At 41.5% G+C, this 27,821-nt stretch overlaps 1 protein-coding gene and 1 pseudogene across 3 annotated transcripts in view; one reads left to right on the top strand and one right to left on the bottom strand.

The window, feature by feature from the left end:
• ITCH (itchy E3 ubiquitin protein ligase) overlaps window positions 1-27,821 on the top strand; it is a 143,967-nt gene that overhangs the window by 18,354 nt on the left and 97,792 nt on the right. Inside the window, exons 1-3 of one of the 3 annotated variants that reach the window (XM_030825516.1) lie at window positions 8,380-8,462; window positions 9,346-9,436; window positions 24,578-24,719. In XM_030825516.1, coding sequence (XP_030681376.1) covers window positions 9,367-9,436; window positions 24,578-24,719 — 212 coding nt within the window. In that variant the 5' untranslated portion in view covers window positions 8,380-8,462; window positions 9,346-9,366. Of the gene's footprint in view, window positions 1-8,379; window positions 8,463-9,324; window positions 9,437-24,577; window positions 24,720-27,821 lie in introns of those variants that run through there. The other 2 variants (XM_003273541.4, XM_030825515.1) reach the window with 2 other exon arrangements.
• Window positions 18,048-19,084, bottom strand: LOC105740661 (annotated as a pseudogene).

The following is a 27,821-nucleotide window of genomic DNA, read 5'->3' as shown; positions in this document are numbered from 1 at the left end:
AGGCGCATGCCACCATGCCTGGCTAATTTTTTTTTTTTTTTTTTTTTTTTTTTTTTAGTAGAGACGGGGTTTCACCATGTTGGCCAGACTGGTCTGGAACTCCTGGCCTCGTGATCTGCCTGCCTTGGCCTCCCAAAGTGCTGAGATTACAGATGTGAGCCACCGCGCCCAGCGTGTATGCCTGTATGTAGTCCCAGCTATTTGGGGGAGAATGAGGCAGTAGGATCCCTTGAGCCCAGGAGTTCCAGGCTGTAGTGAGCCATGATCATACCACTGTACCCTAGCCCTGTCAACAGAGCAAGTCCCTGTCTCTAAAAACAAACAAACAAACAAAAGACTCAAAACACTCAATTTCTCAATTGTTTTCTTTAATGAATAATATGAATATGTTTGGTGTCATATCTACAAAAATCTTTGTGTTAGGTAACATGGGGTACCTTAAAATGGCGCCGTACCTTAAGATGGGGCCGGTTCCGGGTTCTTCTCCCCTCCTTGACCCGGCACTGTCTGAACCCGCCAAAGGAGGGCCAATCAGAAAGAAGCATCTCCCACCTTCCCTTGGGCCCGCCCCAGCCCAATCCACGTAGGCCCAAGGGATATAAAACCCAGCACACCAGCAGCCCTCTCTCTCTTCTCTTCCTTCTCCTTGCATGGTGCCGCTCTATACCTCCAGTAAAGATCTCTTGACCGCTACCGGTGTAGTTTGGTCTCCGCCCAGCCCCTTTCACTTTGCCTCACCGGGCAATCAATAAATCTTTCTTAGATTTCCATTTGTTTACCTGTGAGAACAAATAAGATGTATGTGGTATTTTGCCTTCTTTGGAATAATATTTCTATTGTTTCTTTTTGAATTTAATCGGAGGAGCTAATCTTGGGATAGAATACTAAGGTGAAAATCTACAGACTCAAATTGGAATGTAGAATTGACTTTGTGTTCATATTGTTGAACCTCGAAAGTTGTAGCTTCCTCTTTTTCTCTTTGAACAATATAATTGTCCTTTTTTGCATATGCTTTAGAATCCATACTGATGTATTTGGTTGGAAAATGGGAAAGGAGCTTTTAGTGTTCTGAGATCATTGTGTGATGTTCAGAGCCAAAGTGTCACTTTTATATGGTAGAGAATGGTTCATATTCTACCTCCTTGTTAAGTCAATTAAGTCAATATTCCCTAGTAAATAAGAAAGCAACCGCTTTCCCTATCATGAGGGGTTTTGGGTTTCTTCCCACTTGCTTTGCTGAGAAATTAAATTATGGAAGTGGGTATTTACCCTCTGCTCCAACCTAAATAAACTTTTATTCCTTCTGCCAATACCTTCAGAGCCCATACACCAAAGTCAGCTCCTTTGTTTTTTTGGTTTTTTTTTTTGAGACGGAGTCTTGATCTCTCGCCCAGGCTGTAGTGCAATGGTGCGATCTCAGCTCATGGCAGTCTCTGCCTCCTGGGATCAAGCAATTCTCAGCCTCCAAGTAGCTGGGATCACAGGCGCCTGCCACCACACCTGGCTAAGGTCCTTTGTGATTATTAGTGGAGAATGGGATCTAAAAATGTTCCTGTGTTCCTTCTAGCTAGTCTTTGCTACTGTGCCCCTAGATAATGGGATCTAGTTTTTCACTTGAGTAGTGTTTGGGAACATGACAGAGTGGCCCTGTCCAAGGGAGACATACCACTCGGTATGTATTTCTAATTTACCACATATGCTTCTGTATTTTATAGTAAGATTGTTTGAGAGTTTGACTTCATTAGGGTTTAGTTCTCTGAATACCACTATATACTTTAGCTCTTTGAACTCTGGGCTTTCTGCCACAAGCAGTTTTTCTCCTTAATTAGTTTTTTTGTGTCTTCTGAAATGTCATTTTGGTGGATTCTTTTAAGAAAATATAGGGCTATATTAAATTACTTAAAGGTTTTCTAAGTCACGATAGATGTGGCCTGTAAAAATATCTGATTATGTTGGATGTGTTATTTCTGAAAATAAACCAAGCAAATTTCACAATATCCTGTTTAATAATTTCTCTATAAATAAGATACATATTTAAAATAAGGCTATAAATGTTTGTTGCTTAAGAGACAAGGTATTACTGAAATAATCTTCTGAAGTATGTCTATCCCTTTCCACATTTTTGTTTCCACTGCCTTTTCAGGAAGATGTTAAGGTTCATTTTACCTCTGGCAGTGTTTTAGCACCTTCTTTCTACATTGGGCATTCTGTCTGTCGCATTTTTCTAGTGTAGTAGTAAACATTACTCAAAATAAATGATTTATAGGCCGGGCGTGATGGCTCATGCCTGTAATCTCAGCACTTTGGGAGGCTGAGGCGGGCAGATCACCTGAGGTCAGGCATTTGAGACCAGCCTGGCCAACATGGTGAAACCCCATCTATACTAAAGATACAAAAAAAATAAGCCAGATGTCATGCACGCCTGTAATCCCAGCTACTAGGGAGGCTGAGGCAGGAGAATTGCTTGAACCCAGGAAGCAGAGGTTGCAGTGAGGGGAGATTGCGCCACTGCACTCCAGCCTGGGCGACGGAGTGAATGTCTGTCTCAAAAAAAAAAAAAGCAATTATAAAGTGCTAAGTATTGACCCAGCTGGGCACAGTGGCTTATCCTTGTAATCCCAGCACTTTGGGAGGCCAAGGCAGGAGGATCACTTACTTGAGCCCAGGAGTCCGAGACTAGCCTGGGCAATATAGTGAGACCCTGTCTCTATCTCCTTGTAAAAAATTAGGTGGGCCTCTGGTATGTGGCTGTTAGTCTCAGTTACTCAGGAGGCTGAAGCAGGAGGATTGTTTCAGCCCAGGTGGTTGAGGCTGCAGTGAGCTCGATCACACTACGGCACTCTAGCATAGGCAACAGAGCGAGACCCTGTCCCCTCCCCCCCCACAAAAAAAAAAAAGACCCTGTTTTGAGTTTCTTTGTAACTGACAGACTAATAGGTAATAGAGTTTTAAAATATTGTTATTAGATTTTTTTTTTTTTTTTTTTGAGATGGAGTCTCCCTCTGTCACCCAGACTGGAGTGTAGTGGCATGATCTTAGCTCACTGTAACCTCCGCCTTCTGGGTTCAAGCAGTTCTCCTGCCTCAGCCTCTCAAGTAGCTGGGATTACAGGTACCTGCCATCATGCCCGGCTGATTTTTGAATTTTTAGTAGAGATAGGGTTTCACCATGTTGGCCAGGATGGTCTTAATCGCTTGACCTTGTGATCCACCCACCTCAGCCTCCCAAAGTGCTGGGATTACAGGTGTGAGCCACAGCACCCAGCCATGATTTAGATTCAAACTGTATCTTCATTGGTTCCAGTCACAATGGTTTACAGTGCTAAGTAAAGCTATAGATTGCATACCATTGTACTTGTGAAGGCTTTTTTTTTTTTTTTTTTGAGACACAGTCTCACTGTGTTGCCCAAGCTGGAATGCAGAGGTGCAGTCACAGTTCACTGCTGCCTCAACTTCCTGAGTTCAAGCAGTCCTCCCAGTTTGGCCTCCCATGTGGCTGGGACTATAGGCATGTACCACTGCACCTGGCTAATTTTTAAATTTTTTGTAGAGATGGGGGTCTCACTGTATTGCCCAGGCTGGTCTTCTGAAGGCTTTTAGTTTGTTTGCTTGTTTGTTTTTAAATCTTGCTTGCTTGCTTTTCTTTTCTTTCTTTTTGAGATGAGGTCTTGCTCTGTCACCCAAGATGGATTGCAGTGGCCTAATCACAGCTCACTGCAGCCTCTACCTGCTGGTCCTGGCGATCTTTGTGCCTCAGCCTCCCAGTTAACTGGGACAACAGGCGCATGCCACCACATCCAACTAATTTATTTTTATTTTCTGTAGAGACATGATTTTGCTCTCACGGATCTGTCCAACCAATAAACAAACACAAAAAAGTTATGATACTCAGGGCAAAGTTTTCTCTAACTCCTCAAAAGGACTTGAATTTAGGACATCTTTCTTACTGAGACATACAAAGGCTTAAAAGTATCTATTATAATCTAAAACACTCACCACTGTCTAACATTTGTCCTCCAAATGAGAGCACTAATAGCCTATTCAAAAGAGTCTCTAATTATGAATGTCAAGTTACAAAGAATGTTTTTTTGTTCTTAGGTCTATGAAGATAACACAAAAGCAACAAGTGAAAACACAATGCATAAAGTTTCACTTTAGTCCCCTTATAACAGAAAACAAGAGATGAAGATAAGAGCACTTTTGCTGTCCTAGAACTTAAAATGAAAATCTAAGAGAGACCCATAATATAAATACAATCATCCCTTGGTATATGTGGGGATTGCTTCTAGGACCACCACATATAACCACATCAGTGCATGCTCTGAAGTACGCCCTGTGGAACCTGCATATGTGAAAAGTCCTTCCCATAGACTTGGGTTTCACATCCCATGAGAACTGTATTTTCAATTGGTGTTTTTTATTTTTATTTTTTGTTATTTTTTTTAAAATTTTTAATTAAAAAGAAATGAAGTCTCACTATGTTGCCCACACTGCTTTCAACCTTCTGGGCTCAAGCAACCCTCCCCGCTCAGCCTTCCAAAGTACTGGGATTATGGACGTGAGCCACTGCTCCTGGCCTCAATCTGTGTGGTTGAAAAAAGGCTGCATATAAGTGGATCTGTGCAGTTCAAACCAGTTGTTGGGCAAGAGCCAACTGTAATTAGAATTATAAAAATTGATGCCATGCTCTCTGTGTGAGTAACAATGCAGTAAGAATATGCAGATTTTAGTCACTAATTTTGACTTCGTGGAAAAGGAACTGCAGACTAGATGCTACAGAAGAGAAACACTTGAGGGTGAAAAAGATTAACAGCAAGAAAATGGGAAAGAGACTAAGAAATCCAGTTTCTTAGAAAAACATATTCAATAGAAACTTAGGAACAGAAGTGATGTCTTGGTTGGCCATGAGATAGTAGATCCCTACAACCACTAGAAAGTGTCCATTAGGGACATTATCCCTTTAGGGTAATGTGCAGGTGGTCATGTTTCAGACTTTATTACTGAAAGTCGTGACCACAGGGAGGTTAGATAAGCATCTTTATAAGGGGTTATCTATGTTACAGGCATTATTTAAAGACTTTGCTGAAGAACACCTTGGTATGCAGGAATCAAACATTGGTCAGGGCCAGGCACTTTGGGAGGCCAAGGTGGGTGGATCATTTGAGGTCAGGAGTTTGAGACCAGCCTGGCCAGCATGGTGAAGCCCCATCTCTACTAAAAATACAAAAATTAGCCAGGTGTGGTTGTGGCTGTCTGTAGTCCCAGCTACTGGGGAGGCTAAGGCAGGAGAGTCGCTTGAACCTGGGAAGTGGAGGTTGCAGTGAGCCAAGACTGTGCCACTGCACTCCAGCCAGGGCGACAGAGTGAGACTCTGTCTCAAAAAAAAAAAAAAAATTGGTTAGCATGATGGTTTCGCTTCAAGATAGCATCACTCTTGCATGCAACAGACAGTTTTCCTACAACTGTCTTTAATTCTACAGATACTCTGTCAGTCTTTAAAATGAAACTATAAATTATAGATTATCTACATTTATGGATGAAGAAAGTGTGGCTTAGAGAAATTCAGTAATTTGCTCAAGTTCACAGAGTAACAGTTCAGGAATGTTGATCTAGATCTGTCTGGCTTCACAGTTGGCATACATAATTACCGTGCTGTAATGTCTTCTGTAATACATGGTATAGAATTGACAAAAAATTTTTTTGAGACGAAGTCTAGCTCTGTTTCCCAGGCTGGAGTGCAATGGCACAATGTTGGTTCACTGCAATCTCAGCCTTCCAGGTTCAACGATCCCCCCACCTCAGCCTCCCAAGTAGCTGGGATTACAAGCGTGTACCACCATACCTGGCTAATGTTTGTATTTTTAGTAGAGACGAGGTTTCACTATGTTGGCCAGGCTGGTCTCGAACTCCTGACCTCAGGTGATCCACCTACCTCAGCCTCCCAAAGTGCTGGGATTACAGGCGTGAGCCACTATACCCAGCCTAGATTTAATCTTTTTTTTTCTTTTTTGAGATGGAGTTTTGCTCTTGTTGCCCAGGCTGGAGTGCAGTGGCGCAATCTTGGCTTACTGCCTCCCGGGTTCAAGCGATTCTCCTGCCTCAGACTTCTGAGTAGCTGGAATTATAAGCATCCACCACCACGCCCAGCTAATTTTTTGTATTTTTAGTAGGGACGGGGTTTCAACATGTTGGCCAGGCTGGTGTTGAACTCCTGACCTCAGGTGATCCACCCGCCTTGGCCTCCCAGAGTGCTGGGATTACAGGATTGAGTCACCATGCCCGGCCTAGATTTAATCATTTTGACCATGTATGCAGTTGTAAATAATAGTCAGACCTAAGAGTCTGGCGCTCAGGGGAGAGGATGGGACTTGAAGTGTAGATTATCTATTTTTTTCTACTTTGTTTTATGCTGTTTTTTAAATTGTACAAGTCAACAATGATACATGTTTTATTTTTAGAACTTCAAACAATACATACAAAACTACAGTTCCCTATGACCACGTACTTGAGTACACAGGTGCCCTCCTCCTCAATGGAATGTATACTTTTTCTGCGTTTATTTACAAGTATTTGTACCCATAGGAATATATAGTGTTTTAGTTTGCAAAAATAGTATCATACTGTACATACTGATGGGGTGATCATTTTGTGATCTACCCCACCCCAACTCATGCATGCTATTCTGCAGCTTTAAAGATGTTCTTGGGATCTTTCAATTTCAGTCATTAATAAGTTACTTATTTTGATACCTGCATAGTAAACTGTTCTGTGGTATGAATATGTGATTTATTTAATATATGAATATGCCAATTGATAATATAGGTTGTTTCTAATTTTTTTGATATTATACAAATAGTGATTTTTATTCTTTTCAAGAATTTAAAATGCTCGGTGAATTTTAGTATGTAAAACTAGTATGTATATGTACATAAATTATTGAAATTACTAGGATGTTTTTGGCAGAGTACCTCACAATTCTACCATAATGATTCTCTGTAATTATCTGGAGAGTCATTGTTCTTAAAAATGTTTGCAGTCTGTGCTTTCATTAATCTTTTCTACATGAAGTTAATTTTAGTTTTTAAAATATACTTAATTTTTGTGGAGATTTAAATTTTTTTGCAACTTTGTAATTAATGTTAATTTATATTTAGAATAATTTATACTGTACTATTAGAAAGGGCATTTTCTTGAAATAAATTATTAGTGGAGATGAGCGACTATTGATGGAGATGAGTACCTTTATCATGCAGTATATCAGCACCCAGATATTGGACTTTTCTCACTGCCCCTTAATTTACTTTTTTTGATATTGTCGTTCTATGGCAATGAGGCTTTTGGATATTGAGGAGGAAGTAATAACTGTACATAATGTGATAATGATGTCTTTGAGGACCCTTCTCATAACAAGCCATTCGAATCGGAATAATATCTTGTGCAATATGGTGTTAAGGCATTTAGGTTACATCTTTTTTTTTTTTTTTTTTTTTTTTTTTTTTTGAGACGGAGTCTCGCTCTGTCGCCCAGGCTGGAGTGCAGTGGCGCAATCTCGGCTCACTGCAAGCTCCGCCTCCCAGGTTCACGCCATTCTCCTGTCTCAGCCTCTCTAAGTAGCTGGGACTACAGGCGCCCGCCACCACGCCCGGCTAATTTTTTTTTTGTATTTTTAGTAGAGACAGAGTTTCACCGTGGTCTCGATCTCCTGACCTCGTGATCCGCCTGCCTCGGCCTCCCAAAGTGCTGGGATTACAAGCGTGAGCCACCGCACACGGCCTCTCATTTCTTAATATATTCTGGATGACTTCTAATGACTTTATGCTGTTTACCTTTCATATTTAAAATAAGAGGGTTCTTTTAGCAGATTTTGGTTATAAAACATCTGAAATAGTGTAATTTAAATAAACAAGGTAAAGGAAAAAATATATATATTATGCCAAGAAAATGAGCTAGTCCTTATAGTTGAGACCAAATTTTAGCTTTGAGCATTTTTGTATGCAAGCACAGAATGCAGTCGGTTGGATTTTATAGGGTTCATCTCAGTAGGAATTATTATTCTATTTCATTTTTGCAGAATTGAGAAGCCATCATAATTGTTTTATATTTAAATTTTTAAACGGAAACCTAAATTTGCATAAAAACTCTAGACAGCGTTTACAGTTGCAAGGCATTTTGTTTGCCTTATTGTATTTGTGTACTTCTTACATAGTACCTGGCAAACAGTAAGTGCCAAGTACATTTAGTTTGATTTTATTTTTTATTGTATCTTATTTCTTCTTTTTTGAGGTAGAGTCTTCCTCTGTTGCCCAGGCTGGAGTACAGTGGTGTCATCACAGCTCACTGCAGACTTAACCTCCTGGGTGAGGAGTGGTGGTGTGCACCAGTGGTCCCAGCTACTCAGGAGGCTAAAGCAGAAGGACCCCCAGCCCGGGAGGTGCTCCAGAACACCCCAGCTAGGGTGACAGAGTGAGAGTCTTTCTCAAAAAATAAATAAGTAAATAAAGTTGCTTGGGACATGTTATATAGATGCTATTTAAAGCTATCTGGATAGATAATATCCTCCAGGTTATAATCATCTGTACCCCATTGTGTGATGGGGTGATCATTTTGTGATCCACCCCACCCAAACTCATGCATGCTAACAGTTATGTATGCCTTTTCTCCAATTTATCTGCCTGCATTTTGTCAGATGGTTTTCAGTGAACCTTCACTGGGCAAAGGGGAAGTCTTCTCTTGGCCCCTGTAGTGCTAACAAGCATTGACTTCTAAATGGGTAATTTGGTCAGGAGTGGTGGCTCACGCTGTAATCCAGCACTTTGGGAAGTCAGGGTGGGAGGATCACTTGAGCCCAGGAGTTTGAAACCAGCCTGGGCAATATAGTGAGATCCTGTATCTACCAAAAATTTAAAAAATTAGGCGAGCATGGTGGCACCCACTTATAGTCCTACCTACTTGGGACTGGGTAATATCCTCAAGGCAATGAGTGTAGATAGAAGAGGGAGCCAAGAGCTAAGCTCTAGGATATGGTAGCATTAAGATAATGGAGAAAAGAAAAGAAATCATCAGAGGATACTGAGAAGGAACAATCTGTGTGGTAGGACACAAACCTGGAGAATATATCTTGGGAACTGAAGGGAAGAAAGTAAAACATGGAGGAGGGGATGAACAGTCATGTCAGATTTTGCCAGTAAGTTAGGTAGGATAAAGACTAGAATTGAAAATTGTGTTTAGCAATGTAAAACATGCTTTGTTACATGATCTTCAGTAATAAATAGCCAGGTTAGCACTATTTGCATATGTTTTTAATGGGAATTTTTGATGTTTACAGTGTCTCCTTTGCCATGTTCAGGTTTTCCAACCTATTGGTGGTATGTCTGACAGTGGATCACAACTTGGTTCAATGGGTAGCCTCACCATGAAATCACAGCTTCAGATCACTGGTAAGTTTTAGAAACGTCGGCTACTTTACTTTGTTTTCCCCCGTATGATTAAAAAATAATCCTGAGAAGGCCAGGCATGGTGGCCCATGCCTGTAATCCCAGCACTTTGGGAGGCTGAGGTGGGCGGGTCACTTGAGGCCAGGAGTTTGAGACCAGCCAGGCCAACATGGAGAATACAAAATTAGTTGGGCATGGTGGTGCACACCTGCTGTCCCGGCTACTCCGGAGGCTGAGGCATGAGAATCGCTTGACCTTGGGAGGTAGAGGTTGCAGTGAGCTGAGGTTACGCCACTGCACCCCAGCCTGAGTGATACAGTGAGACTGTCTCAAAAAAAAAAAAAAAAAAAAATCTTAAGAGAACAAAATATTTAATGGCTGTTACATGTCAGGTGCTCAATTAACATTTGCTGAATGAACGAAGATGTATAGATACATAATTTTTATTGTAGAATATTCTTGGATATTTTACAGTTTTTTTTTCCTTAAACATGGGCACTTGGGTAGTTGCTAATTTTGTTTGTTGTATTAACAGCTTTATTGTTAATTTTTTTTGTTTTTTTGTTTTTATTGTTTTTATTGTTAATTTGTTTTTTTTGTTTTTTTGTTTTTATTGTTAATTTTTTTAGCTTTATTGTTGTATTAACAGCTTTATTGAGATATAATTCATATCCCCTACAGGTTACCCATTTATTTATTTATTTACTTATAACAGTGACACAATCATGCAACCTCCTGCTACGGTGACTACAGTCATGCACCACCATGCCCAGCAAATTCTGTAGTTTTTTGTAGAGATGGGGTCTCACTATATTGCCCAGGCTGGTTTCGAACGCCTGAGCTTAAATGATCCTCCCACTAGGGCCTGACAAAAGGCAGATAAATAGGAGAAAAGGCATACATCTTATTAGCATGCATGGGTAGGGGTGGGATGGATCACAGAATGATTACCCCATCATGCAATGGGGTACAAAATGGTTATATACTACTCTTCTTCATAGGGGAAAGGGAGATGGGGAAGTGTGGGTGATTTTAGAGGGATGGTAAATGATTTTTAGGGGAATTCAGAGGGCTCGAAGAACGTACAATGGCCTGGGACAAAGTCTGTTTGGCCCACAGAATAGATAGTGGTTTATGACAAAAGTCTCTCCAGGTCCAGGTCTGTTAAAAGACTTCAGTCAGCTGGGCACGGTGGCTCACACCTGTAATCCCAGCACTTTGGGAGGTCGAGGTGGGCAGATCACCTGAGATCAGGAGTTTGAGACCAGCCTGGCCAACACGGTGAAACCCCGTCTCTACTAAAAATAAAATCAGCTGTGCGTGGTGTTGCACACCTGTAATCCCAGCTACATGGGAGGCTAAGGCAGGAGAATCACTTGAACCTAGGAGGCGGAGGTTGCAGTGAGCCGAGATCATGCCATTGCACTCCAGCCTGGGCGACAGAACGAGACTCCCATCTCAAAAAAAAAAAAAAGACTTCAGTTTTTATATTCCTGCTACATAAGTTTAGTTATTGAAAACTCAGGGAAGAGAACAACGGTAATTGTAAGTGTTTTCTTCTTTGGTGGATCTGGACTTAGGCAGATAAGAGAACTTCAGAAAACAACTTCATGCTGTACTTTGAGAGAAAGAAGATTGAGGGAGGGGAGCTGCAGGGTTCAGAGAGACCTTGAGAGACTCATTTAATTCAACAAGTCAAAGCACCATATTTTGGGATATCAGTTTCTGAGCCCCAAAAGTACATTCACAGAGTTGTGCAACCATCACCACAATCAACTTTAAAATATTTTCGTCCTTCCAGAAAGAAGCCCTGTACTCATTAGCAGTCACTCTCCGTTTAACCCATCCACCCAAAAACCCAGGCAACGCCTGATCTTTCTGTCTCTAGATTTGCCTATTCTGGATCTCGCATATAAATGGAATTACACAATGTGTGGCCTTTTGTGTCTTCTTTGGGCAGACTGTTTTCAAGTTTCATCCATGTTGTAGCATGTATCATTACTTAATTCCTTTTTTTGCTAAATGATATTTTATTGTATGAGTATACCAAATTTTAAAAATCCATTCTTCAGGTGAGGGATGTTTGGGTTGTTTCTACTTTTTGGATTTTATGAAAAATGCTATAAACATTTGTGTACAAGTTTTTGTGAGAATGTATGTTTTCAGTTTTCTTGGGTATATACCTAAGAGTGAAATTCCTAGGTTATATGGAATCCGTGTTTATTAGCATTTTGAGGAATTCCAAATTATTATTATTTTTTTCTTTTTCTTTTTTTTTTTGAGACAGAGTTTTGCTGTGTTGCCTAGGTTGGGGTGCAGTGGTGTGATCTCGGCTCACTGCAACCTCCGCCTCCTGGGTTCAAGTGATTCTCATGCCTCAGTCTTCCGAGTAGCTGGGACTACAGGCACGCGCAACCATGTGTAGCTAATTTTTGTATTTTTAGTAGAGACGGGGTTTCACCATGTTGGCCAGGCTGGTCTCGAACTCCTGACCTCAGGTGATCCACCCACCTCGGCCTACCAATGTGCTGAGATTACAGGTGTGAGCCACTGCGCAGGCCCAGATTATTTTTCAATGCAGCTGCGCTGTTTTGCATTCCCACCAGCAATATTTGAGGATTCCGATTTCTCTACATTCTTGCCAGTGATTTTTTTTTTTTTTTGAGACGGAGTCTTGCTCTGTCGCCCAGGCTGGAGTGCAGTGGTGTGATCTTGGCTCACTGCAAGCTCTGCCTCCTGGGTTCACGCCGTTCTCCTGCCTCAGTCTCCCGAGTAGCTGGCACTACAGGCGTCCGCCACCATGCCCGGCTAATTTTTTTTGTATTTTTAGTAGAGACGGATTTCCACCATGTTAGCCAGGATGGTCTCGATCTCCTGACCTCGTGATCCGCCTGCCTCGGCCTCCCAAAGTGCTGGGATTACAGGCTTGAGCCACTGCGCCCAGCCTATCTTTTTTATGATAGCCATTCTAGTGGGTGTGAAGTAGTACTTTGTGTGTGTGTGTGTGTGTGTGTGTGTGTGCGCGCGCGCGTTCGCGCGCGTATGTTTTATCTATTTAATTTTGTTTTTTTGTTTTTTTGTTTTTTCTTTTTTTGAGACCAGGTGACAGTCTGCTCTGTCACCCAGGCTGGAGTGTAGTGGTGCAGTCATGGCTCACTGCAATCTCTAACTTCTGGGCTGAAGTGATCCTGCCACCTCAGCCTTCTGAGTAGCTGGGACTACAGGCGTGCACCACCCTAACCAGCTCCCTATCGTGGTTTTGGCTTGTACTCCTCTGATGGCTAATGATATTGTCTTTTCATGTGCTTATTGGTCATTTTTGTATCTTTTTAGAGAAACGTCTGTTCACGTCCTTTGTTTGCTATTGTAAATTAATACCTCTGTCACTATTGTTAATTAATATCTCTGTGTTTATTTCTTCCTCTAATCATTTCATGTATTACTTTCAGATTAATGTTCTTAATATGCCATCCAATATGTTTCATTCCTGCTCAAAAACCTTAGGTACTTCTCTTAGACTATGGTATAGAATTTCTTTAGTATGAGCTAAGACCCTTCACTCTCTGTCTACATATGGTCTCTTTGTAGGTTTTTTTGTTTTTTTTGAGACAGAGTCTCGCTCTGTCACCCAGGCTGGAGTGCAGTGGTGCAATCTTGGCTCACTGCAGCCTCCGCCTCCCAGGTTCAAGCAGTTCTCTGCCTCAGCCTCCCAAGTAGCTGGGGTTATAGGTCCCCACCACCATGCCTGGCTAATTTTTGCATTTTTAATAGAGATGAGGTTTCACCATCTTGGCCAGGCTGGTCTTGAACTCCTGACCTCATGATCCACCCACCTCGGCCTCCCGAAGTGCAGGGATTACAGGCATGAGCCACCCTGCCCGGCCTGTAAGTCTTTGTATGTGAACCGTTTGTACTAGCTAGAATGAGTCACTGGATTTTCCTCAGACGTGTATGTATTTCTGTCACACAATGAAAACCTCAGTCTCTCTCCCTTTAGTTTGATAGCATTTATTGATTATAGAACAATTATCATCCCCTGTATTTTAGTTTCAACTATGCCTGGCTTATAGCTTCTTCTGGATTATGAATAGGTTAGGTCACAGATCATATCTTATCATTATTATTTTCCTCAAAACCTAAAGGCGATTGAATATAAAAATAATACTGTCTTAACGTAACCACATCATAGAATTTTTTCGGATTTCCTTCACTAACTCTGGTATCTTTCCTTAGCAGTATCTGTTTCTTAAAGAAAGATATTACTATTTCTTAGTTAAAGCCAGATTCTATTTTTTTTTCCCCACCCCCCCATCCTCAATCTAGCTTGAGTAGCTGACTTTTATCAGACCAGAATTCTTATGACTTCTTTTTGGCAGCTTAAAGTTGAAAGTTTTTATTAGAACAGTCTTTTAAAACATTCTGTACTTTTTCAGATTACATAAATAATATACATTTTTACTGATTTAAAAAAGTAAATTATTCTCAAAGACAATGATTAATAGTTTTCTTTGCATAAACTGTCTTATTTGCTATCATCATTATTGAATTTTTTTTTTTTTTTACTGTAATGATAAACACTAATTGCACCTCAAAAAGTCGTAATCCGTAGCCATCTCAGATTTTTTTCTTTTTGAGATGGGGTCTCACCCTGTCATCCAGGCTGGTGTGCAGTAGCGTGATCATGGCTCACTGCAACCTTGATCTCCCAGGGTCAGGTGAGCCTCCCACCTCAGCCTCCTGAGTAGCTGGAACTACAGGTGTGCGCCACCACACCTGGCTAATTTTTGTTTTTTTTGTTGTTGTTGTTTGTTTGTTTTTTTAAATTTTTTTTGAGATGGAGTCTCGCTCTGTCGCCCAGGTTGGAGTGCAGTGGCGCAATCTCGGCTCACTGCAAGCTCCGCCTCCCGGGTTCACGCCATTCTCCTGCCTCAGCCTCTCCTAGTAGCTGGGACTACAGGCGCCTGCCACCACGCCCGGCTAATTTTTTCTATTTTTAATAGAGACGGGGTTTCACCGTGGTCTCGATCTCCTGACCTCGTGATCCGCCCGCCTCGGCCTCCCAAAGTGCTGGGATTACAAGCGTGAGCCACCGCGCCCGGCCAATTTTTGTATTTTTTACAGAGATGGCGTTTTGCCCTGTTGCCCAGGCTGGTCTCAAACTCCTGAGCTCAGGTGATCCACCCACCTCAGCCTCCTAAAGTGCTTGTATTACAGGTGTGAGCCACCTCACTCAGCCCCATCTCAGATTTTTAAAATCTTGGGTCTAAAATATTCTTTTTCTTTTTTTTTTGAGACACAGTTTCCCTTTTGTTGCCCAGGATGGAGTGCAATGGTGTGATCTCGGCTCACCGCAACCTCTGCCTCCCAGATTCAAGCAATTCTCCTGCCTCAGCCTCCCAGATAGCTGAGATTACAGGCACCCGCTGCTATGCCTGGCTGATTTTTGTATTTTTAGTAAAAACGGGTTTTCACCATGTTGGTCAGGCTGGTCTTGAACTCCTGACCTCAGGTGATCCACCCGTCTCTGCCTTCCAAAGTGCTGGGATTATAGGTGTGAGCCACCGCGCCTGGCCTTAAATATTCTCTTTTTTATAAATTTTTTTCTTTTTTTTTATTCATTGCTTGCTAATTGGGTCTAAATATTCTGAGAATGCTCAAGTATAGGGCAAAAAACAAACACCATGAATAATGGATAATAGTTTAGCAAACATATTATTAGATATGAAACAGAACACAAGATAAAAGACAGAAGTGTCAACTTTAATAGAATCAAATGCCCTTCATAATTCATTGAGTTACTTTAGTTTTGATGCTAGAACGCTTAGAACTAAGTATTTTGCACAAATCTCCTTAATGACATCATGGGTTTTAATCTCTTAATGGGTCAGTTATAGTATTTGTTTTATTGTAAGCTGCCTCAATGCCTTTTGAGAATCAAGGAAGGAATAAATATGCAAGTGTAAAAAATAAATGTCAGGCTGGGCGTGGTGGCTCTCACCTGTAATCCCAGCACTTTGGGAGGCTGAGGCGGTCAGATCACTTGAGGTCAGGAGTTCAGGACAGCCTGGCCAACATGGTGAAACCCTGTTTCTACTAAAAAATACAAAAATTAGCCAGGTGTGGTCGCACGTGCCTGTAATCCCAGCTACTCGGGAGGCTGAGGCAGGAGAATCACTTGAACCTGGGAGACGGAGGTTGCAGTGAGCCAAGATCGCACCCCTACACTCCAGCGTGGGTGACAGAGCGAGACTCCATTTTTTTGTAAAATGAGGGTCTCACTCCGTCACCCAGGATGGAGTATAGTGGCATAATCACGGCTCACTGAAGCCTTAACCTCCTGGGCTGAAGCAGTCCTCTCGCCTCATCCTCTGGAGTGGCTAGGACTACAGGCGTATACCACCCACCACACTTGACTAATTAAAAAAAATTGTGTGGTTTTTTTTGTTTTGTTTTGTTTTGTTTTTAAGATGGAGTCTCGCTCTGTTGCCAGGCTGGAGTGCAGTGGTGCGATCTTGGCTCACTGCAACCTCTGACTCCCTGGTTCAAGCGATTCTTCTGCATCAGCCTCCTGAGTAGCTGGGATTACAGGCACGCGCCACCAAGCCCAGCTGATTTTTGTATTTTTAGTAGAGACGGAATTTTATCATGTTGGCCAAGATGGTCTCGATCTCCTGACCTCGTGATCTGCCCACCTCAGCCTCCCAAAGTGCTGGAATTATAGGCGTGAGCCACCGCGCCCGGCCAAAACATTTTTTTTGTAGAGACAAGGTCTTGCTATGTTGCCCAGGATGGTCTTGAACTCCTGGCCTCAAGTGATGCTCCCAGCCTTTCCATAAGTGTTGGAATTATAGGCCTGAGCCACTTTCCCTGACCTAGAATTGCTGCTGTTTAAATGCAGAAAAGTAGAAAAGGACCCTTTGAGGAGACAGCATGAGCAAGACACATGAAAGAAGAGAGTACACAAAACTTGCCCTAATACCCATGAAAGCCCCTATAATAGGGGAGCCCTGAGAATGGGAATGGCTGTGTCTTTCAGGTGTGCCTTAAAAAGAAATTTATTGCTAAGGGAGATGGAGATGGAAAGTAATCAGTGTTTGTAACAAAGAGTGGTTAGATTTGTGTTTTAGAAAGTTAGAGAAAAAAATTTCTTTTTTTTTTTTTTTTTTGAGACAGTCTCGTTGTGTCGCCCAGGCTGGAGTGCAGTGGTGTGATCTCAGTTGACTGCAATCTCTGCCTACCATGCCCACCCCCTTACCTACTTATTTATTTATTTATTGAAACAGAGTCTCGCTCTGTCACCCAGGCTGGAGTGCAGTGACTTGATCTTGGCTCACTGCAACCTCCGCCTCCCAGGTTCAAGCGATTCTCATGCCTCAGCCTCCCCAGTAGCTGGGATTGCAGGCATGCACCACTGTGCCTGGCTCACTTTTTGTATTTTTAGTAGAGATGAGGCTTTACCATGTTGTCCAGGCTGGTCTCAAACTCCTGACCTCAAGTAATTTGCCCACCTCGGCCTCCCAGAGTTCTGGAATTACAGGCATGAACCATTGTTCCCAGCCAATTTTTAAATTTTTGTAAAGACACGTTCTCATTGTGTTGCCCAGGCTGGTCTTGGATTTTTTGAATCAGCTCTTCGTTTCTTCTTATCATTTAGCCAGGGTCTTTACCTTGGATGTAAGTCAGTTTTCTTATGTCCTTCCCTGTCTATTTACCTGTTTCCCATTTAATTATGCCTATGTATAACCTCAGCTATTATACTGAACTCATCTGTGTCTTCTTTTTTTTGACCGGGAAATTTTTTTTTTAATTACAAGCTCAACCCATTTGTTCTGTTTCAAAGGTGCAGTACTTTTCTTCATTTATTAGTGAAAGAAGTTAAGAAATTAACTTTCCAAAAAAATCAGCAAATGGCAAACAAATGTCCTTGAAAGTCACAGTCACATATAGTGTCTGCTAGAAAAGAGGAGGGGTAAGACAGCCTCCACCTACTTTCACGAGTTTCATCAAATACTGGTTCTACTCAAGGGTGGAGTAAAAAGGCAACTAACTTTCTAAAAGGAGTATGTTATTAAATGAGCCATTTACTATACTCCTTCCTAAAAGCCCCAGATGGGGAACATGTTTTCTCAACTAGATCTAGGAAGTAGACTGTGGAATCAGTCGGTCCTCCTCACCTTAAGGGCTATCCACTGGTTAATGAATTAAAAAAAAAAAAAAAGACTGAAAAAGAAACCTCACACACACTCCCCCCTAAAAAAGAGGAGGGGGGAAAAACCACTAAGATGTCCCAGAGTGGAATCAGGGAGCAGCTTCAACAATTCCAATTAGTCTGTTACAGAGTCATCCACAAGCATGCCTTGCTTTAAAAATATATATATATCTTGAAACAACAAAACTGAAACTAGTATTAATCACTTTTCTGACAATATACAATTATTCAAAATTAACTAGTACTGGGCTAGGGATATGGGGGGGCGGCGCATAACTATGGGCCTTGTCTCACATGAGTACATGTGGGTAGGTGCAGTGCATTTGTCATTATGGCAAAAACGAATTTTAATTTTTAAGCTTTAGTTTGACTTAAACATTGCTTTTAGTATGATGCCAACACCAGCTATGCAGAAAGGGCTCTGGAGAGATGTCCTAGCAGCACACATCTGCGGCTCTTCTTCGGTTCTGGAGGTTCCAGGGCAGCCAATACTGCTTCGTCAAATACATTCTTTATGCCTTTCTTTGTGAGTGCAGAACACTCCACATACTTGACTTGACAGTCCTCAGGTCATGGGCCAGCTTTTCAGCAGTCTCTGGAGTGATAGGCTTCTGTTTGTTCTTGGCAAGTTTCTCAATAGTAGAGGGGTCATCTTTGAGATCAGTTTGGGTCCCAACAAGCAACAAAAGAGTCTTTGGACAGTGGCACCCACTTTTCTTTCACATTTTCAAATGAAAATGGAGAGATGGAGAGACCACTGAAAAATAGACTAGAAATATATCTGTGGGTAACTCAGTAGTCATAATCCCTCATAATCCTCTTACTCTGCAGTATCAAAAAGTCCAAGAGTATATGGTTCTCCACCAGTCATAACTGTTATTGCATAGTTGTCAAAAACAGTTGGTACATATTTCGATGGAAATTTGTTGTGTTGTTTTACCAACAGCACCATCACCCACAACAACACACTTTTAATTGTCTGCATTGCTGAAATAGTTTTGTATCCACTTTAAGTATTTCAAATCTGATGTTGACCTCAGCTTCTCCACCGGGGTGTTGTTGGCTCCTGTGTGTTTTTTATTTGATGTTTGTTGTATGCTAGCATTGGGCAAAATAAGGAAACTTTGGTATTTGCTAGAAATTTCTTATATTCTCATCTTTACTCCAAATTAAGAAAGAGATGTCATCTTGATTTTAGTTATTATTAATCGTAATTAAATATTACTGCATTTCCCAAATTTATTACAGTGCCATATATTTAGCTCTGATTGTTCAGGGACCAAAACGATCCCATATACTTATGTTTTTTTAAATTCCTTTAACAGTCCAGCAAACTAAGAATTTTATACTTGTGATTTAGAGTTTAGTTCTCTACAGGCAGGGCAGAATTCTTCCAAAGAGGTAGCTGTTGCTCTACTGGATTGATCTCTTACCTGGTTCATTATTCTGCTTATTTATTTAGTTTTGGCACTGTTTTTTGTTGTACCTTGTTCTCTGTAGCTTATCCAAAGTAGGTTGGATAAGCTACGGATCCATTCTTTTCTTGTATTTGTATTGTAAAATGTTTATGTTGTATCAGAGAGATACACTGAAGAACTGAAATCAGTTCAAAGCACTGACCTTCAGAACAGAAGGATCAGAGGAACATTAGTTTAAGCCATGAAAACTATTTGCATTAGTATGTGGGTATGTGTGTGAGAGAGAGAGAGAACACAAGCATGGGAGAGTGAGATAGCCAGCAAGTAATTATAATAAAGCAGAGAGACAGAGACTAGAAAGCAGGGAAACTTGTTTTCTACCATGACTAATAATCATTTGGTTCAACATATGTATTAAATACCTCTCAGATTAAATCCCAGAGTGCTCCAGAAATTGTAAAGATTGGCTATATCTGTGCAATCAAGAGGCTCACAGGGTGAGTTAAACAAGTAAAAACTAGTAAGACCAAATGAAAAGCTGATGGAGCCATACGTAAATATGGAAATACTCTGGAAGCATGGAGGTGGAAATAAGTTAACTTCTTAGGATTAAAGAAGCCTTCAGTCAAAGAGAGGGGGGACGTTTGTCTCTCAAGAAATCGAATTTTAATGGTTATAAAAGGAAAAAGGATCATTCTGAGTAGAGGGAGCAGCATGTGTAGAGGAATGAAAGTACATGGCCCATGTGAGGAACAGCAAATAACTAAGGGTGGCTAGAATATAGAGCTTTGGTAAGATTTGTTTTAGTAGGAGGCTGGAAGGGTAAGTTATAGCTGCATACTAAGCAAGGTAGAATGCCCCATAAGAGTTTAAACTTCATTTTTCAGGCAATGAAGAATCATTTAAGTAATGACATGATCACGTCTATTTTAGGAAAATAATTCTGGTGGCTGTGAGGGGTTGGATTGGAGAAGTGAGAGTAAAAACAGTTGTTTAGAGGCCTCTTATAGTAGCCCAGGTGTCAGATGAGACTGACATTTTTCTGGTCCTTTTTCTTCCAGTTTATAATGTATAGTTTTTTATTTTTTTGTTTAATTTACTATGGGACTTTAGTTTTCAGAAAGTAGTACATTGATTTATTTTATATTTGTAATATTATGACTATAACACAAGGTTTTGTTCAATCTAGACTTTGAGATTTGGATACTGAAATAATTTCTCCTGTCCAGGTTTTGCAATGTGACCCTTGAGCAAATTTTTAAATTCCACAGAGCTTCTGTCTTTTTTTTTTTTTTTGTGACGGAGTTTCACTCTTGTCACCCAGGCTGGAGTGCAATGGTGTGATCTCAGCTCACTACAACCTCTGCCTCCTGGGTTCCAGTGATTCTCCTGCCTCAGCCTCCTGAGTAGCTGGGATTACAGGCACCTGCCACCATGTCTGGCTAATTTTTGTATTTTTAGTAGAGACGGGGTTTCACCATGTTTGTCAAGCTGGCTCCTGACCTCAGTTGATCCTTTTGACTCAGACTTCCAAAGTGCTGGGATTACAGGCATGAGCCACCACGTTCGGCTGCTTCTCTTTTTATGTGTAAAAATTAGGACAGTAATACCTGTTTCGCAGAATAGGTATTGATATTGAAATGACATTTACGTGCAGGCACATGGTAAATACTAACAATTGGTGCCCCTCCGCCCCCATGTAAAGTTTGTTAGGCCAGGCCTGGTGGCTCATGCCTGTAATTCCACCACTTTGGTAGGCCTAGGTAAGTGGATCTCTTGAGCCCAGGAGTACAAGACCAACTTGGGCAACATGGCAAAAGCTTGTCTCTACCAGAAAAAAATACAAAAATTTCCTGGATGTGGTGGCATGCACCTGTAGTCCCAGCCACTTGGGAGGCTGAGGTGGGAGGATGGATTGAGCCCAGGAGGTAGAGGTGGTTGCAGTGACCTGAGATTGTGCCACTGTTCTCCAGCCTGGGTGACAGAACCAGACCCTGTCTCAAAAAAAAAAAAAAAAAGGTTTCAGTGGGGTTTGGTAGGATTATGTAGCAAAATTGCTTTCACAAATTTGAATCCAGCTGGGCACAGTGGCTCACGCCTGTAATCCCAACACTTTGAGAGGCTGAGGCAAGTGGATCACCTGAGGTCAAGAGTTTGACACCAGCCTGATCAACATGGTGAAACCCCGTCTCTACTAAAAATACAAAAATTAGCTGGGTGTGGTGGCGCATGCCTGTAACCTCAGCTGCTTGGGAGGCTGAGGCAGGAGAATCACTTGAACCTGGCAGGCGGAGTTTGCAATGAGCTAAGATCGCGCCATTGCACTCTAGCCTGGGCAACAAGAGCGAAACTCTGTCTCAAAAAAAAAAAAAAAGAAAAAAAAAAAGTTTGAATCCTAGAAAGCCCTACCAGGGGCAGATCATTTCCTTCCTGTCAGCCCTGCATTGCTCTTTGTTCTAGGTTTAATCAGTTTCAGAGTGCCACAAGAGGCCCTGAAATATAATGAGTGTATGTATAATTGTTTGGGCTATTTCACCTTTTCTTAGACCAGAAATGTATTAAAAGTAGAAATTTTATGTTTTTCTGTGTAATCCTGTGATTAAATTTGGCTCTATATTAAGCACTAGAGCTTTAATTGTACTTTTTTTTATTATTTTTTAATAGAGATGTGGTCTCACTATGTTGTCCAGGCTGGTCTTAAATTCCTGGGCTCAAGTGATCCTCCTGCCTGGGTCTCCCAAAGTGCTGGTATTATGTGCCTGGCCTATTACATTTTAATCAGAGATAGCTCTGGTCCCCACTTGAATATTTTTTATTCTGAAAAAGGCTTTCTATTTCATGTTTCCACTTAGATGTCTCAGCATCTGAAACAACCTTTTTTTTTTTGGAGACACAGTTTTGCTCTGTTGCCCAGGCTGGATTGCAGTGGTGCAATCACAGCTCACTGCAGCCTTGACCTCCCAGGCTCAAGCAATCCTCCTGCCTCAGCCTCTCCCCAGCAGCTGGGACTACAGGTGCACACCATCATGCCTGGCTAATTTTTAAAATTATCTTTTGTAGAGATGGGGGTCTCACTATGTTGACCAGGCTTTGTTCAAACTCCTGGGCCTCAAGTGATCTTCCTGCCTCAGCCTCCCAAAGTGCTGGGATTATAAGTGTGAACCACCATACTTGATCTTGTCTATTTGTCTAGCCTTCTCTTGCAACTCTTCTTTTTCTTCAGTCAGTCATTCTGTAGCTGGCTTGAATGCCAGCAAAAAGGCACGTAAGCCTAAAAGGATGGAAGTATTTGATATATATAAAGTCAGAGTTTCAGGGCCACCACCTGGGACTATGCCTGCTTGGATACCCAGACTTTGGACTATATATTAAGTTTCTTTTTCTTCTTCTTCTTTTTTTTTTTTGAGATGGAATCTTGCTCTGTCACCCAGGCTGGAGTGCAGTGGCGCGATCTCGGCTCCCTGCAAGCTCCGCCTCCCAGGTTCATGCCGTTCTCCTGCCTCAGCCTCCCGAGTAGCTGGGACTACAGGCGCCCGCCACCACGCCCAGCTAATTTTTTGTATATTTAGTAGAGACGGGGTTTCACCGTGTTAACCAGGATGGTCTCGATCTCCTGACCTCGTGATCTGCCCGTCTCAGCCTCCCAAAGTGCTGGGATTACAGGCGTGAGCCACTGCACCTGGCTATATTAAGCTTCTTAAGTAGCTACTATATAAACTCCTCTGACAACTCCAAGGGTTCCTTAACTTTGATGAGCATTGGCATTCTCTGAACTTTGCTGCTGGAGTAGATCACCTGGGTGGTGGAGTAGATCACCTGGGTGGTAGAGTAGATAACCTGGGTGGTGGAGTACTTCCTTGATCGTAGTTACCTCATCTATGAGGGAGCAATGAGTTGCCACCTGTGGAAATCATGGGGTGCTCTGCTAGATTTCTACTTGTTATACCCTCTAAGGGGCTTGGACAAAGCTGTTTTATGGCAAAGGTAACTAAAGGGTGAAGGCTAAGGAGTTTGTATCTCAAGATGCACAATATAGGAAGCTCTTGCTTAGATAATACGAGATGTTAAAAAAAATCTTTGTAATTCTTATTCTTCCATTGGCTTTCCAACACACAGAATAAAATCTAAATTATTATTATTATTTTTTATACGTAGTCTCACTCTGTCGCCCAGGCTGGAGTGCAGTGGCATAATCTCGGCTCACTGCAACTTCCACCTCCCGGGTTCAAGCAATTCTCCTGCCTCAGCCTCCTGAGTAGCTGGGATTACAGGTGCCCGCCACCACACCTGGCTAATTTTTGAATTTTTTTAGTAGAGACGAGGTTTCGCCATGTTGGCCAGGCTGGTCTTAAACTCATGACCTCAGGTGATCCACCCGCCTCAGCTTCCCAAAGTGCTGGGATTACAGGTGTAAGCCACTGCGTCCAGCTGCAAATTCTTTATCTTGGCTTATAAAGCTCCCATACAAAGCTTATCTCCCTTCATTTACCATTCCTTCCTGTGCTTGCTATACTTTCCCTCAGATATGCCATACTCATTTGCCTCTGTCTGGAATGCTGTCTTATTCCCACCTCTAGTCTTCACATGGCTGGCTCCTTGTCATTTGGATGGTTGCTTAAAAGTCTTCTCAAAGGCCTTCCTTATTACCAAGTCATGTTCTGTCACATCAGCCTGTTTTTCATCATAAATACTTTAATTAGAATATAATCTCCTTGAAAGCCAGATCCTTTTCTTTACTGTTAATTGCTTTAGGGACAGAGTTTTGAGCAGTATCTGACACATGGTAGGCATTCAGATGTTTGTTAACCATGTTTGTCAATGCATACATTTTGTTTGTTTTGGGATATGGTCTTGCCGTGCTGCCCAGGCAGGTCTTAAACACCTAGGCTCAAGCAATCCTCCTGCTCAGCCACCTTTGTAGCTGAGATTACAGGTGCAAGCCACCCTGCCCAGCCATATGTGTACTTTTTAAATTTTTCCTCCTGTTGCCCAAGCTGTTGCACAATCATAGCTCATTGAAGCCTTGACCTCCTGGACTCAAATGATTCTCTTCCCTCAGCCTCCCAAGTAGCTGGGACTATTGGCACATGCCACTATGCCCAGCTAATTTTTTTGATTTTTAGGAGAGATGAGGTCTCGCTATGTTCTCTAGATTGGTCTTGAACTACTGAGCTTAGGCAATCCTCTTGCCTCAGCCTCCCAAAGTTCTGGGATTAGAGGTGTAAGCCACTGAACCTGGCCCATATGTGTACTTTTTAATTGATCTGAGTTCTGGGCTTTTGATACCATGGAATTCTACTGATGGGAATCTGGGTTGATGGTACGGGGAACCTCTATATTTATTTACTAGGATGGGAGTAAGTACAAAGGTTATGAGTGAATAAAATTGGTAATATTTTAGAGCAAAACTGCTTCTCTGAGTAAATTTAGTAAATCTGCCTAATTATGAAGTTAAATTGATTTCATGAGTGAATTAACATCTCAACTATTGAAATATTTTTCATTTCTTTTACATAGTCATCTCAGCAAAACTTAAGGAAAATAAGAAGAATTGGTTTGGACCAAGTCCTTACGTAGAGGTCACAGTAGATGGACAGTCAAAGAAGACAGAAAAATGCAACAACACAAACAGTCCCAAGTGGAAGCAACCCCTTACAGTGTAAGTTTGGAAGTATTTTTCTATAGTATGTTTTGTTTAGTAGATGATTGGAAATACAATTAAAAAAATGTTTCTCACTTTGGTTTTTTTTTTTTGTTCCTCCTTTCTCTCTTTTTTTTTTTTTTCTTTTTCCTAGGACTCCTTCTGGTCTGCTTTTTTGTTTCTCTTTAGATAGCTGTTTTTATAGTCACTCCCTTTGGCTTTACCTTCTCTAGTTTAGTTGGTGATGATATTGCTCTTGTCACTGAACAATAGCTGAAGAGAGCCCATGGTCACGGACCTAAAAAGATTTCTGGCAGCACTTTTATTAACTTTGGGTTGAATTAAGGGATTATGAGCACTTCCCCCGCCTCTGTTTTTTAACTTAATTTTTAAAAATAGTGTTTTAGTTAGTTTTTTCTTTATTTTGAGATAGGGTCTCACCCTGTCACCCAAGCTGGAGTATAGTGGCGCTATCATAGCTCACAGCAGCCTTGAACTCCTGGCCTCAAGAGATCCTCCTGCCTCAGCCTCCCAAGTAGCTGGGACCACAGGCATACATCACTGTGCCTGGCCAGTTTTTTAGTATTTTAAATTACGGTGCCAGTTATACTATACTTACTTATTTTTTGAATGAGATGGGGTGTTGTTATGTTGTCCAGAGTGCTCTCAACCTCCCCGGCTCAAGCAGTCTTCCCATCTCAGCCTTTCTCTCAAGTAGCTGGGACTACTACTATACATTTTATTCTACAACTTTCTTTTTGTACTTAGCACTAATATCATGGTGATCTCTCTACCTGAGTACATATGGATCTTGCATCCCTTATATAGCTTTGCAATATTCCTTAATATGGGTGGACTATATTTTAATAGTTTTGTATTGATTAGTTGGCTTCTAATGTTGTGCTATTAGGCAGCGTTGCAGATACATCCATGTGCATATATCTTTGTATGTTGGTGTTTATATCTGTAGTATAGATTCATAGAAGTAGGATATAGCTCAGTTTTAACACAAAGCCCTAAATGTTGGCATTATAATCTAAGATATTGACACCCATTGAAGGTTAATTTTAATTTTTAAAATTAAAATAGAAGAAAACACATGGAGCCAGGTGTGGTGGCTCACACCTGTAATCTCAACTCTTTGGGAGACTGAGCCAGGAGGATTGTGTGAGGCCAGGAGTTCAAAGGTGCAGTTTGCTATGATTGCTCCTGTGAATTGCCACTGAACTCTAGCCTGGGCAACGTAGTGAGACCCTGTCTCTACAAAAAGACAAACAAAACAAAGAAAAAGAATGATTTGGCCAGGCATGGTGGCTCACTCCTGTAATCCCAGCAGTTTGGGAGGCCAAGGCGGGAGGATCACCTGAGGTCAGGAGTTCGAGACCAGCCTGACCAACGTGGTGAAACCCCGTCTCTACTAAAAGTACAAAAATTAGCCGGGCGTGGTGGTGGGTGCCTGTAATCCCAGCTACTCGGGAGGCTGGGACAGGAGAATTGGTTGAACCTGGTAGGCGGAGGTTGCAGGTTGCAGTGAACTGAGATCGTGCCATTGCATTCCAGCCGGGGTGACAATAGTGAAACTCCGTCTCAAAAAAGAGAAAAAAAAAAAAAAGAATTTATGGAAGATCATCTTGAGGCCCATATCATTCCAATGTTTCTCATCTGTGTTTATTTCAACATAAATGTTTCTTAGGCTTTCTGTTTTTAATTAATGGCTCATTGTAGATTGAGTCAAAATGAAACAATATATTAATAAAAATTTCAAGAAAACACATGAGGCTGGGAATGATTGCACATGTTTGTAATCCCAGCTACTTGGGAGGATAAGGTGGGAGGATAAGGTGCTTTAGTCCAGGAGGAGTTCGAGATTAACCAGGGCAAAGTAGCGAGTTCTCGTCTCATATATATTTTTTCCTTTACCAAGTGGAATCTATAAAAAGTCGCAGCCTCCATGATGGCCAGAGATGTTCAGTTGAATTAGATGGTCACCTAATTTCCTCCAACTGCTTTGAGTGCTTACTTGATATGTACTTGGAGGCTCTTAAGCTGTTAATGTCATGAACTCCTTAGTGATTTAAAAGTTAAGAAAAAAGAAACTCTCTTTGTAGTTCTGTGTCGTAGTGCTGTTCTTGATCACAAACATTTGGGGAACTTACAAATCAAGTTATTTTCCTGAATTTTTAAGTTGCAGCAAATTGGCCTGGAATTTTATCACTTTCATTGTTGTGTAGCAGGCTTTCCAGACTGCTGTTGAGAATTGAATTGAAACAATTAAGACTGATCATCTTTGACAGTATACTTTATGTACCTTTCTTCCATATTAAAAATAGTTAAGTTAAATTTATTTGCCTTTTATTTCATCCCCATTATGATTTCTGAATTGACTAATAGATAATTTTTTTTTTTTTTTTATTATACTTTGGGGTTTTAGGGTACATGTGCACAATGTGCAGGTTTGTTACATATGTATCCATGTGCCATGTTGATTTCCTGCACCCATTAACTCGTCATTTAGCATTAGGTGTATCTCCTAATGCTGTCCCTCCCCCCGACTAATAGATAATTTTTTTTTTTCCACTCTCACCCAGGCTGGAGTGCAGTGGCGCGATCTCTGTTCACTGCAACCTCTGCCTCCTGGGTTCAAGCAAGTCTCCTGCCTCAGCCTGTTGAGTAGCTGGGATTACAGGCATGCGCCACCACTCTCAACTAATTTTTTTTTGTGATTTTAGTAGAGACGGGGTTTCACCATGTTGGCCAGGCTGGTCTCAAGCTCCTGACCTCAAATAATCCTCCCACCTCGGCCTCCCAAAGTGCTGGGATTACAGGCGTGAGCCATTGCACCTGGCCGAGAAAGATTTTCCTAATATAATATATAGTATGAGCTCTCTTGAAAGTAGCATCTGAGAATTCTGAAAAGAATGAATACATTGTACCCCCTAAGAAGAGGAGCAATGTGGAATTTTTAGTTTGTTTAATCTACCGATTGCTGTTGAAATGGTGGTGGTAATAGGTACAGGTAGACTTCAAAGGAGGAAAGTGTTTCTTGTCCCCTCAAACTTGATCACATTAGAGAGAATGAGATATAGAGAAATTCAAACATCTCTGGAATTTGTCTTTATA

This window comes from Nomascus leucogenys, chromosome 13 (genome assembly GCF_006542625.1).
Source record: "Nomascus leucogenys isolate Asia chromosome 13, Asia_NLE_v1, whole genome shotgun sequence".
NCBI lineage: Eukaryota > Metazoa > Chordata > Mammalia > Primates > Hylobatidae > Nomascus > Nomascus leucogenys.
This window is presented reverse-complemented; position numbering and strand designations above follow the sequence as displayed.